Raw genomic sequence first — 13376 nt, forward strand, 5'->3', positions numbered from 1 at the left:
TCTAAGCCCCTCGATCCCGTTAGGCAGATGTGAGATGTTGGTGCCAGCGAGCGCTCTGAGGCCTGTTGCTGCTGTGGATGTGTACAGTGCGAGGTGGCCACAGCGTTGCAGTGGGCCCTTATTTACGGTGAGCTGGCTGCGGCTGTTCGGGGTGTTTATGAATGATCTTGGGAGGACATTGTTTTCTTTATGTCGGCGCTGCCTGGCTAGCGCCACTGTGTCGGCTGTTTGTGCATAAAGTACGTGCTGGGGAGCTGGGCCAGACAATAGCCTGGCTGAGCGACTACCCACGCACACAATAGAGTGGTGGGATGAGGCCGCAGTTTTGGGGGTCTGTGGGGGTGGAGGTATAGGATGGATGGGGGCAGGGGCAGTTGGATGCGGCCCTTGTCTGTATGGCGTTCCCAGAATGGGTGAGCGGGGGCGGCGGGGCGGTGGGAACCCGAGCACATCCCCATTGGGATCACGTAGCAGAGCAGCTGGATTTCTTTCATGGTGCAGTGGGGAAATAATTAAAAGTTCTCGCCTTTGTAAATGTCCAGTGAATTGGCATTAAGCTCTCAAGCTGACATGTTTGGTTGGTTTGTTTACTTACAAATATATGTGTGTGTGTGTGTGTGTAGCAGATATAATCAAGTTTTAGTAATAATTACAGAACAAAGTCAGCTGGCTTTGTTACCTGCGGTTTATCTTTTTTGGAGAGTATTGGCAACAGGTCAGGGACAATGGGAGCCCATCTTGAAATTGCATCCGTCCTTGAGCTGAGTTTATGGTTTCAGAGGGATAGGGCCTGTAAGACCAGCAGTATTATCACTTTCTGTTGCCTCTGTACACACTGCAGTGCTGCCCACACAATCTCTATCTGGCTGACTGCTGCTGCTGCTGCTGCTGGTCAGACGAGGGCTCTTCTACAAGGTTCTTTTGTTGTTCGTGCATCAGAGCTTACTTTACTTACTTCGACTGCTGTGTGAAAAGTAGCGTGAGTGCACGGAAGTATAGTAAATGAATAAAAGCCACACAAAGAGAGAAAGTTGTTCCATTTAATTCTATGCATAATCTTAAGAAAGACCTAAATCAAGATTGTCACATTTCCACAGCACACAAGCACACTCCAAAAGCGCCAACAAAGAAAATGCACAGACAGTTATAGATCAAAAGTAAATTGCCTCAATATCTAAGCAATGTCAATTCTGCATAAAGATTGTCCTCTAATCTCTACACCACTAACACTGAAGCAATTGATTACTATAAAATAGACCTTTATTATTAAAAAATTATATTAAATTCTAATGGCACTTCTACAAATTCTATTAAAAAGATTTCTCGTTCAACATTTAGAAGCTTTTTTTTTTCCTTTTCTTTTTTTAAACCAAATTAAAACTGAGAGTCAAATGTTGCACAAGAAGCAAATGCAATAATAAATATTTCTCATGATTATACACAATTTCACAGTTGTAACCTGCAGAGGACACAATTCCAGTAAAGTCGGTTTGTTTTTTTTAGACTTAAAGATCATACAGCGTGAGTTAGGCAAACACAGCCCTCAATCAAGAGTAGCGCTGTTTCCATAGTAGTCAACAATCTAAATCTCAGTGTTTCACATTCAACAGTGGCATTAACTAAAGGAACAGACCGTTAGCTCCCAGTAGCGTTGGCAACTAAAAACCAAATCACAAAAAAAAAAAAAAAAATGCTTGTCTTCAGTTCAACACCTTGAAAACGGATATATTCACAGAAACAGAAATGGTCAAAGTAATCTCAAATGTAATCTCTCGCAAAGCAGCAAAAACAGAAATGGACTTGAAACCTTTATTTTGTCCGATTTTTTTTGACATGATGGGAAAACAGGAACAGTTGTGAATCACTTCAGTGGGCTACCGTCGCTGCGATGTGAACTTCAGCCACAGTCGAGGGCAAAAACGTACAGATATAGAAAACGGGCTTCTCCAGATGCAACACCTATTCGTGTGTCTACAAGGCACGTCTGGTGATCATTCTGGAGGTATAAATAAAGACTGCAAACAATAAAAAGAAAAAAAAAACATCACAGTTAGTTTTTTCTACCTCTGTACACACGTACATTAGAGAATCAAGCAATCATAAGAAACGTACCTTAAAAACAGACATCTACATTCCTGTGTGTTCTGATTGAAACGAACATCATTAACGCTATGCAACAGCTATGCATCTGAAATTGTTCTAAAGTGATTAAACTCTCAGGGCATGTGAACGGCAGGAAGGTTTGCACAAGTTTATAGGGAGCCATATCACATTTCTTGTAAAATTACACACAAGCCTCATTCATTCATTCAAGCACCCATCGCTGACTTCAGGTCAGGGAGCAGGAGGAAAACAGACTGCGGCGATGCTGAGGGAAACGCTTCGACTCGCACTTGACTTGAGCTCCACCGTTTGCAAAATGCTGAGAAATCACGTGCGAATTCATTTCTGTGTCCCGAAAGAAGTCTTGGTGATTAACATGAAGGAAACACAAACAAAAAGAGAAACACCTTCAGCTGTGCCAAGCTGAAATGGATACGCAACACCTACATTTCACCTGCATCGTCACAGCCACCAACAGTTGTTCTATAGATCTAGTACTTGGGAAAACAATACTGTGATAAATCTGATATTCTCTTGATGGACGTGCAATCAAATCACCGTGGTATCTCCTCCATGTGGAGGAGCAGTGAAGCATTTATCTACTGCATGTTGGGAGGAGGGGGGGGGGGGCTGTTCTTGGATGCCTCTAAACAATACACCTGTTTACAGTGTCCTTGGTCTCCCTTTGCAAAATACATTATTTCTCACATTCCAATGGCTCCATTCAAGACAGAAAAGTGCAAAGAGAGGCTTGCGGTGCCTTTTTCTCCCCACAGCTAGCAATGATCCCTTGAGAACTACCTGGGATTTGGTGGTGTGGGAGGAAACAATGCCTGTATTGTCTCCTTTCTATAGGTGGCCACTAACCAATGCCCTAACCGGTGGGGCTGTGCTTGTGAACAACCGTTTCCTGCGGCCTGAGCCGTATTAACTGGTCTGATTTGTAGTGAGTCCAATAAAGTCTCGACGATGGAGAAGGAACCAAACTCCCTTGGGGAAGACGTGACACTTTAAGAGACTGCAGCCTTAATAAGACACCCGGCTCTCTCCGCCTTACATGTGTTGTAACAACAAAAACAGTTTGATAAATAGAATATATATTTACATTAAATATACATATAGTAAGAAATAGCAGCCTAGACAATAGTGTTGAAACTATATGCATGCTAAAAAAAAAAGAAAACAAGTGCTTCTCTATGCTCCATGTGACAAACCTTGAACGCTCCGCAGAGATTTCTACACGGCATATTAAAATACAATTACAGTAACTCGATTTGCACAGAGAAAAAAAAAAAAATGAACAGACAGCCCCAACACCTGTTAATGAGTACCAAGATCGCTAGGCAAGACGCAACATCTTTCAAGCTGATAGAAATAAAGTAGTACACCTACAGTAAACCCTGAACCAAGTCAAACTAATAAATATATTCGGATCAAGTCTTCTCAGGACAGATTAGACAAGTATTATGAACTTTTAGTGATACACCCTCTGCTATAAGAATCCAGATAGCATCTATGTGAACGGCCAGACGAAATCCATTTCCTTCCAGGACAAGCGTCACTAAAGGCCCCAGCGTCATCAGTAGTGACACGTACACACGCACGGTAAGAAGATATGATGTGACGAGGTTAATTCAAAAGTCAGTCGATTCAGCCGAGTGGCATGTGGAGCACAGCTTTGATGACCAACCAGGTACTGAACAATATCCACCTGTCTCTCTCTCTCCCTGCTGAGGGTGTGCCCTCAACACCATGTCAGTCAGTGTACCCTTGTTTACGCCATACCAGGAAATAACAATGTAATTTACTGGCAACCATTTGCTTTCAACCCAAACGAGCAAAGAAACATTTAATTGACGAGACCTTGATGCACGTACTTTAATTGCATTCTTGTAAAGTATTCAATTAAGGACACTCGTGGATTCCAGAGTCGATAATTACCTTTGTTACCACCTGGTATGTGGAGTTGAATCCAGATTCTTTTAAAAGGCCTGAAAACTCCCTCTTTTTATTTTTATTTTTTTACAAGAAGGCATAGTGATAATCTCATTCTTGTTTAAGTACACTAGGTGAATAGTTAAGAATTTCAGTAGGCACCAGTGTTACAGGCAGTCGCTTTTAACTACTCTCCAGCCCTCCTATGATTATAGAACTTATTTTTAAGTAGCAAATTAGAGGGCCATTCCATCGATATGTGCTCACTCACATTAGCAACTAACGAGCTGGTAGCTCAACCCCAGGCACACAAAAAGAAATATGGTGATATGATGGTCGGCTTGCCTCTTGTTATAAACATAAATCTGAACCCAACTTTAGTTCAACCAAACAAAAATTCTACTTCCATGAAAGAAAATAGTTATACTTCCAGTAGTCAAACTTCATTAGTTTTGCTGCCTTATGATAGTTTACTTGTTAAGGACTAGACAAATACCAAAAAAAAATAATAAAATCATATATTGCTACTTAAGGACGGTTCTGATCTCCCATGTGCACAAATAAAAATCTCACGATTGTATTAACATATGTTAGCATTAGCTATCACCCATTATGAACATGGGACGCTTTTTTTCTTTCAGCAAATAGACTCTTCAAATAAACTCGACAGATTGACACAAACAAGACAGAAACAAACAAGTGCATCATCTGATTTTGTTCGTCTTCGTTGACACAGCTCCAGCTTGGGTTTCACAGCACCCGTGTTTATCCACCGTCACCTCTCTGCCTGTGACGCAGTCCAGCATAGAGAACAGCTCCAGTTTTAAAACATAGCTACAACTTTGACTTGAGAAAATGCCACGTGGGGTAGAATCCAAAGAGATGAGTCTCCAACAAACTGCCCAACATGTGTGTACTAATGTGGAAAGTGTTCAGTAGTAGTATTCAGTGTATGCAAAGACATTCGGTCTTATGTCCTGGCACTGGTGAGAGGCGTGTTATCCAATGGCGAGAGTCTTGACAAGGCCACAGTGAAACTTCCTGATGTGGCGGTAGAGGTCCCCAGACTGGGTGAAGCGCCGCTCGCACCACTTACAAGCGTGAGGCTTCTCACGCGTGTGAACTACGGCGTGCCGACTCAAGTTATGGGAGTACTGGAAGCTCTTGCCACACTGGCCACAGGTGTATGGCTTCTCGCCAGAGTGCGTGCGCTCGTGGCGCTTAAGGGTGTACATGCAGGAGAAGGTCTTGTTGCACTGCATGCAGGTGGGAACCGAGCCGTCGGGGGACAACTTGGAGCGAGCGCCGTCCTTCTCGCGGAAGTGGGAGCTGAGGTGCAGTTGCAGCACGTGGGGGCTGGGGAAGACTTTACTGCAGAGGGGGCACACGCACACCTGTTGCCCCGGGGGCAGGAGCACCCCGCTGGAGGTGGAGATGTCTGAGGAGGCCAAGTCGTCCTCCTCCTCCTCCTCGCTGTCCCCCAGCAGCCTACCCCGCCTCTCCTCCACCTCCCTGCCCGGGGCGCCCTCCCTCCCTCGGCAGGCCTCCCCCTCCTCGTCCATCAGGTCCTCCTCCTGGGAGAGCAGGGCGGCTGTGGAGCCGTTGTTGCCTGGGAAGAGGGCAGCGAACCCTGTCACCACTGAGCTCCTGGCACTATTCCCAAAGCGCTGGCTCTCAGGGCTCATCGGCTCACTGTCCTCCTGCTCTGACAGCAAGTCGTGTTCGTCTTTAACAAGTGGCTCAGTGCCCTGCTGCTGGCTGTCGAGGGCCAGCTGTCCCGAGACGTAGGAGGGGTGTAAGGGATCTCTGCTAGACAGAGGCTTGAAAGACAAATCCAGCGCACAGTCCATGTCATCCGAAGCCCGGGACCTCTGGGACAGCGATACGGTGGAACTACTGACATCAGCTTTTGTTTTTCCAGCTGTTTGGACACAGGGCTCGGCCTCTGCTGACAAATAATTGACACTTACAAGGTCCGGGGACCTGCCAGAGTGACCGTTTGCCTTCTGCCTGCTCCGCGCAGACCTATCACAATCTGTGACAGCCAGCCTGCCTTCGCTGTTGTCCATGTCAAACTCAGCTGGCGGGGGGGCCCTGTGAAGCCCCTGAGACTGTGTCTGGGGCTGTCGCCGGATGAGCTGCTTACTGTGCAGCTTGCCTTCAGAGGAATTTTCCCTGTCCAGACAGCTGAGCCCCAGACCCTCGCTCATCTTTTCATCCAGAGACGAGACTTCCTTATCTTTAAGCTTTCCTTTACACACTTTCACTATATCATACATGTGGAGGTAACTGGCTGCTGCCAGGACATCCTCCACCGGCAGAGAGCTGAAATCCAACTTCCCCTCATACATAAATTCAAGGAGCAGGCTGAAAGCCGGGGCTGTCACAATGTCACTGTTGAGATGCACAACGTCCCTTTTGTCCAGCTGGTCCCTGTAGAAGAGATGGAAGTACATGCTGCAGGAGGCCAGCACGGCTCTGTGCGCTTTGAATTTAGCCTCCCCGACAAGAACAGTGCAGTCACAGAGGAAACCTTGGTGACGCTGCTGACTCAGACACTGCAGCAACTGGCGGCTATGGTCTGGGAACTCCATTCTTCCTTCATAACCTGATGAAAAACAGGAAAAACAGGATAGTGGATAAACCAAATGAAGCCATTCAGAGGGCACCGCGGAGCTGCCGTCGCCAAATCAGACACGACGTGGCCAAAAGCAGAGAAAGTGTGAGGAATAACTCCAGCCAAATGATTTGAAAAAGTATATGATCAAACATGCAAGACAATAAACCTGCACGTGTCTTAAAATACAAGTTCATAAAAAGCATTTGCAATTCCTAAACTTTATTCGGACAGATAGAAGTCCCCTAAAAGATCTACATCAATAACGTTGTCCAAGTTGAGAACAGAAATCCTGCATTCTCTCCAGTGGTGCAGGACACGCTACGCTGCGCTCACCCACCCATGTATCACGGAGCAAACGGATCCGCTCCAGATCAACCGAAGGATTTTCGGTTGGTAGTAGTCAGCCTACTTCTAGAGCTTCCTAAATTTGCGAGAGTAAAAAAAAAAAAAAAAAAAGTGGCGCACCGGCGCGTTTCCGATCGCACACTTAAAAAACAGCGGTGTTTACAGAACAAGCGAGCGGCACCGCGGCAATGCTAGCAACGCGTCCATCGGGGGGTGAAGGAGGCGAACGTGAAAAAATAAGAGCGCTGCAGAGTGAGTAAACTGGTGCTATGTTTGCTAATTACACTGCAAGCTGTGGAGTCAGCTGCTCTGACATCACCGCAATGGAAACGTTACCTCCAGCTGTGCTCCCCTTTTATGCCATATGTTAACTCTGGGCGACGCGGCCCAAACTACACACACAACTTGTAAAAGAAGAAGAAGAAAGTGGATTAATAAGTGTCAAAAGATTACATTTCTAACTTTTTTTTTTATTCATCGGGTAATTTATCACCAAAAGAAAAAAACTGCAGCAGACAACATGGATAATAAAAAGCGCTTACGCACTCATCAGACACACGCGCACAACTGTGAAATTTGTGTAAAGGAGTTAATCCAAAACAGAAAAAGGCAGATTGTACGAAAAATTAAAAAAAATTAAAACTCAAGTGAATTGGATGTTAAAGTTTGATGCTGCCGAGAAGAATGTGCATGAGTATCGGTTATAATTTTGCGCGCAGTAGTTGTATTTTAATAAGAGACCGAAAAGTGTAGAGGATACAGGAGAGCCAAGGGCGCAGTAAACTGAGCTCCATGTCCGTGTTGGGAAACGCATTGCTAGGAGCCTTTTAAACAGCAGAGGAACTCAACTGCGCTGAACGAAGCGGCGAGGGGACGCTCTGTAACTTTGGCTTTCTCCGTTTCAAAGCACAAAAACGCCGTACTTACATTTATTTCCGCCCGGTTCGTCGTGTTCTTTCCTAGAAGCCCAGACGTCCTTTCATGATGTGCGGCCAGATGTTCGCTTCTCCTTGTCGTTTCTTGAGCTTCAGTCCGACCCTGGCAAGGCAGGCTGCACTCAGCGCTGCTGTGTGTCAAGCAGGTTGATAATGGCACAAGTCTCGCGATATCGCGCGACCACAATAAGTTCTGTACTACTCCGTGAATTCACACAGCGGCAGCAAGTAGCAGAGTACACTGGGAACATCAATTGGCTTGTCTTATTTAAACACCTGTCCCATGAACGGGACTTTCAGTGTGATACATCCGGAAGTATGGAAACGTATATATCTATATCTACATCTATATATCTACATAGATATATATATATATATATATTTATACTGTAACTATATAGATATACTGTATCTATAATATATATATGTATATATATATATATCCAGAATGTAAATTTGCAAGATGAAAATGTTGCCTGTGGTTTTATGCCTGCTGTGGATGAAAGAAGCTGGTATCTGTGAAAGTAAACTGATGCAGAGAATTATGAATCATGCTTTGTTCATTTGGAGGGTCAGTGGACTATTGGGAACTTTCTAAGAGCCGTTCTCTCTAATCCCGGGTTGTGGAATTCCCTGGCACCAACATCACCCAGCGCCTTTGTTTTCGGAGACCACACCGTGGTCCTGGCTGTGACTTATTTAGCCTTAATTGTCTGAAGACAGGTATAGGATGCTGATTTATGTGGACCACGTTTGGGGGGGGGGGGGGGGGGGGAAGTCACACATTTGTGTCGAGTATGTAAAAAAAAACAGAGTCTCCAGAGTCTGTTCTGTAATTGTTAAAGCTATATGGTGGCACAGCAGAGACACAGGGGCTCGAGGTTGCAGCTGCTCATCTCGTGCCCCCCCCCCCCTGTCCCTCGCTGTGCTCCCCCAACTGCTTTGGTCACCTTTGCCCTGTGTTCCAGCTGCCGTGTGTTTTGAAAGGGCCATTTGCAGCTCCTTCTGACACAGAGGGGAATGAGCAATGTGACGGGAGGCGGCAGCCACTGGTCGGAAGGGGCCACAGGCTAGATTCTTATCCACTTACCGCTTTATTCCATTTTTAGTTTGGCTGTTACAGAGGGTGGGTATCTGCACTCTGGTCATGTCCAGATGATCATAAATGAGACAGTGTCACGCTCTCTCAATAAAAACTCTCTTTATTTCGTCTAAACACATATATTTGCTGTTGCGCAACAAACAAAAATGATGAATAACTTCTTAGTTTTGACAAAACACCAGTCAGAAAAATGTTTATACTGAAGCATCAGATGAGTGTGCCACATGAAAAACAATTTGCCATTCAACACACACACACGCGCACACACACACACACCATCAATGCAGGAGCAGCGATGTGGATAAGAATAGGAGCAGTGGCCCTGTGTTTCCCTGGCAAACGTAGGCACCCAGTAGAGGAGGGGTGTGTGTTCACAAGGCAAGACAAAGCAGTGGTTGTGCCTGGGGACCGCGGCCTCAGAGAGAGAGGCTCGGCACGGTGAAGGTTCTCACACACAGAAAAAGATAGAGACAGAGAGACAGAGAGGGAGAGGGAGAGAGAATGAGAGTGGGAGAGTGGGGGAGCAGGGAGAGAGAGAGAGAGAGAGAGAACACTTCCTGGAGGTTCATTCTTCCTCTCTGCAATCATCAATGGCATTCTCCCCCTGACCCACTCCTCTCTCAGACAAACAAAAGGCCCCGCATTCCAGTGTAGCCTGACCGGCCAACCAGCCAGCCATCCAGCCACAGTTGAACCACATCCACTCCCCACTGGACCAAAGTCTCACCATAGGGGTGGGCTTGAGTTGTGTTTCAGATGTCTGTCTGAGGATGCTTCTATAATGCATCCGTATGCATTGAAAATCATCTTGAAACAGCTCAACATACAATTCCCCCATTGTTATTATCCGCGAAGTCATAATATTTGTGTGTGTGTTGTTGTTTTTTACAGCTGCACCATTCCAACAATTGGAAATCTCCTTGATATGGTGAAAGGAAATTGAGTGTGTTTGAACAATATTTGGCTGCACATCATGAGGTTTTAATGACTGACAGACAGTCAATCTTCAACAAGATAGGTTAAATTATCACAACAGCTGTTGTTCCAGTTGAATAAAATGAGTATCCCTTTATATTTGTCCCTGTGATTTGTCTATTGTGATTCGTTTTTTTCACGCTTTAACACACATGTACAGTACAGTAGGGCTACTGTTCTGTATTCACTGTTGCACACTGCATTTATGAGCTGCTTGACCGAACAAAGTAACACCATACTGACACATTTCAATTGATTTTTAAAAATATATAAACTTATCTAAATTGAGGGTCTAAAGTTGGCACATGTTGTAGAGATTGTAAATATTTTTGGGCTGTATAAACAAAACGGACTTCATTTCAGACGACTTTCAGGTTTTCTGCAAGCAAGCTGGGAAACACATCAGACAATGCAACGAATTCTCCGGCGCATTCAGTCTTTGAATCTTGAATCTTTGGCACCGTAGCCAAAGCTGCATAACAGGTGGACAATACATCGAGGAAAATAACGTGACAGTTGCAGCAACATTGCACTGCTGTTGCCGGGAGATGCCGTATTGGTCAGACCCCCCACCGCTTGCTCCCTGTTATGGCCCTCCTGCCCTTCTGTGTCTAATTGTTGCTGCCGCATGTTATCTGCTCTCCTTCAACAGCCCATTAACTTCTGTTCTGTTTGTTATCATCTCTGAACACATGACAAGAAAATAGATCAGATGAGTCTCTAACAGGAAATACATTATTAACTCACTTTGACTCTTTGATCTGGCTACTTTTGCTTTGAACCTGCAAAACAACAGGGTAGGCATTCCCATCGCTGGACCAGAGACAGCCAAGGAGGAGGAAGATGAGGAGGAGGAGGAGGAGGAGGAGGAGGAGGAGGAGGAGGAGGAGGAGGGCACCGCTGAATAACAGCAGCAGAAAATATGGGATACCCTCACTCAGCTCCGTTTGTATGACAGGAACAGCTTGGCAAGGCTGACACATGGTAGCAGTGAGGAACACATTACAGTGTAAATGACAAATAAAGGAAATGTCTAATATCAGAGGAGGCTGAGAGACGGAGGGCAGAGGCCAATACGTTTTTCATCACAGAGGGAATGTTGGCTGCTGTCCCTGCTATCCTGTTCTTGTGACGTTATTCATCAGTTAATTGCGCAACCTTTCAAGAGCACGGTCTTGCATTTTAATATCATACACATTTGTAGTTCACTGCACTTGTGCCAAAGCTGCTAAAGAAGACTATGTTGTGCATACAGATACAAATGTGTCTTTATAAGAAATTAAACTGCAAAAATAGGTCAAATATAACTGTATATAGATAAATAGATAGATAGATAGATAGATAGATAGATAGATAGATAGATAGATAGACTTTATTTCAGACTCGGGGTCCATACAGGCAGATACATAAAAAAACAGACACAAACAATAAAAGTACATAAGCCTAGCAATGCCTTACAAAGAGACAGCTGTACCAATGTCGCCACAGCTGGGACTGGTAGCGTGTGGTGCTAAACCTTATGTTGGTTAAAACAAGTCTGATCCCATTTGCAGAGTCATTCAGTCGACAGATGAATTTGTACATGAGATTTCTTAAAACAGTTTGGAAAGTGTTGACTCGTGCAGCCACAAACATTTCACTGGCACTACTCTATCTTTGTCTCTTTAAAAGTATTCTCATGGCGTCATTGTACGCTACTTGAAGTCTCTGTAGACTCTTTTTTTTGTAGTTTGACCACAAGTGTGCAGTGTAGAGTGGAGTACAATATGCTCTGAACAGAGACATCTTCACTCCATCTGTACACAGACCAGACTTGCGTGAGAGACTGTTTGCTTGTGCAGACATCATACCACATTGCCTGGAAATGTCGTTATCATCAGACATGTGTTCTGTTAAAAAATGACCAAGATATTTGACTTCACTACAGACACCAAGATTGTTGTCAGACAATTTGAAGTCAGGGAAGTTTAGACAGTTGTCCTCTTTAGTTCTACAGATCAGGATAGCACTCTTACTGGCGTTGTATTTGATGTCATGTTCCACACCGTACACAGTACATATAGTGAGGAGCTGCTGAAGACCAGCGCTAGAAGGACTAAAGATCACCAGATCATCTGCATACATGATGTGATGAACCAGAGTATTACCCATCATGCACCAGGATTACAGGCTTTCAGTTGCTTGGACAGATCATCAATATACAGATTAAACAGAACTTGTCTGACACCATTGCTAACCCCAAATGGGGCTGAGACACTTTTACCCCATTTTACTTGCATACTCTGGTGCGCATACCAGTAAGCCAGAATTCTAAAGCAATAATATCATGAGAACTGGTATGGGGAGAGGTTTTCCAAACATTCAAATGGGAATTTAAAGATATATTAGACTAAGTCAACAGGGCTTCACTGGATTCAGAGGATCCCTGACTTCCTTTGAGTGTGACTGAGCTGGCCTGTCTGTACTTGTCCCAAACTGGTTTAACTCCTACCTCTCTGTTGTGGATGTAGATGACAGTTTATGCAAAACCAATGTGCTATAACAAGCAGGGGTATAATTTGATATAATTTACATTTTCCTTTGATGTTTCATCAGGACAGGTGCAATCTTTCATATCCGTCCTGATGTTATGTAACTTTATGCATCTGCATCTCCTGTTGACACGACTGATGCCATTCTTAAATATCAAGCACGAGTAGTCTTGATGATGAAATAATACTCTGAAAAAACGAAGGGAAATCAAAGTCCACTTACTAGCTTTTAAAAAAATCTTTCACCCAGTCTTTATGAGTGGATGAAGCATTTATCATAAACATGACTCTGCAAGGTTAATATTTGTTATGATTTCACGCCATCCACTGATGAAGACCATGTGATGCAGTCACAAAAAAAAAACTGGAAAGCTCCAGTAAAGTACTGGAAAGCTCCAGTAAAAAACGTGTTCACATCTCAACCAGGATGCAGCCAATGTGCTGGGATGCCGAAAGAAATAATGTCTGTGAAAGTGCCTTCAGTAGGATTTATCCCTGGCCACAAAGAAATCTAAAGGTTATATTGGAACCTGGACTTAAATGCATGGCTGATGGCCTTTTATTGGAAATGTCAACGTCACTTTCCACTTCACAGCAACTCAGAGTGAAAGAATGTCTTCTTTAGCATGACGACTGTAATTTTATCCAATCAGGTGCCTCCAAAAATAAGCCATAAATCAACTACCAGAAGAATGCTGCTTGAGTGCCGACAAGCAACAGAAGGACAGTAGCATCACACCAATGCCAACATGCGTACAATGGTTACAGTACCTGCTAGTTTAAAAAAAAAGATTTTAAAATCATTTCAGCTTCATGTCTGAAATGCTTTT

The 13376-nt window shown here is 44.3% G+C and overlaps 1 protein-coding gene across 1 annotated transcript; it reads right to left on the reverse strand.

Moving 5' to 3' along the window:
• Positions 1-1098: 1098 nt before the first annotated feature.
• On the reverse strand, positions 1099-8056 carry zbtb42 (zinc finger and BTB domain containing 42). The gene is made up of 2 exons (XM_079286611.1): positions 7931-8056; positions 1099-6646 (listed from the first exon to the last, which is right to left on the reverse strand). Exon 2 carries the CDS (start codon positions 6630-6632, stop codon positions 5037-5039), a length of 1596 nt encoding a protein of 531 aa, XP_079142737.1. The 5' UTR covers positions 6633-6646; positions 7931-8056; the 3' UTR covers positions 1099-5036.
• Between the last annotated feature and the right edge of the window lie 5320 nt (positions 8057-13376).

Source organism: Melanostigma gelatinosum, assembly GCF_949748355.1.
Source record: "Melanostigma gelatinosum genome assembly, chromosome: 16".
In the NCBI taxonomy this organism is placed as follows: domain Eukaryota; kingdom Metazoa; phylum Chordata; class Actinopteri; order Perciformes; family Zoarcidae; genus Melanostigma; species Melanostigma gelatinosum.

What these genes read in the sequence shown, in the direction of transcription:
- zbtb42 (XM_079286611.1), bottom strand. Translation starts at nt 6,632, where the DNA reads ATGGAGTTCCCAGACCATAGCCGCCAGTTGCTGCAGTGTCTGAGTCAG.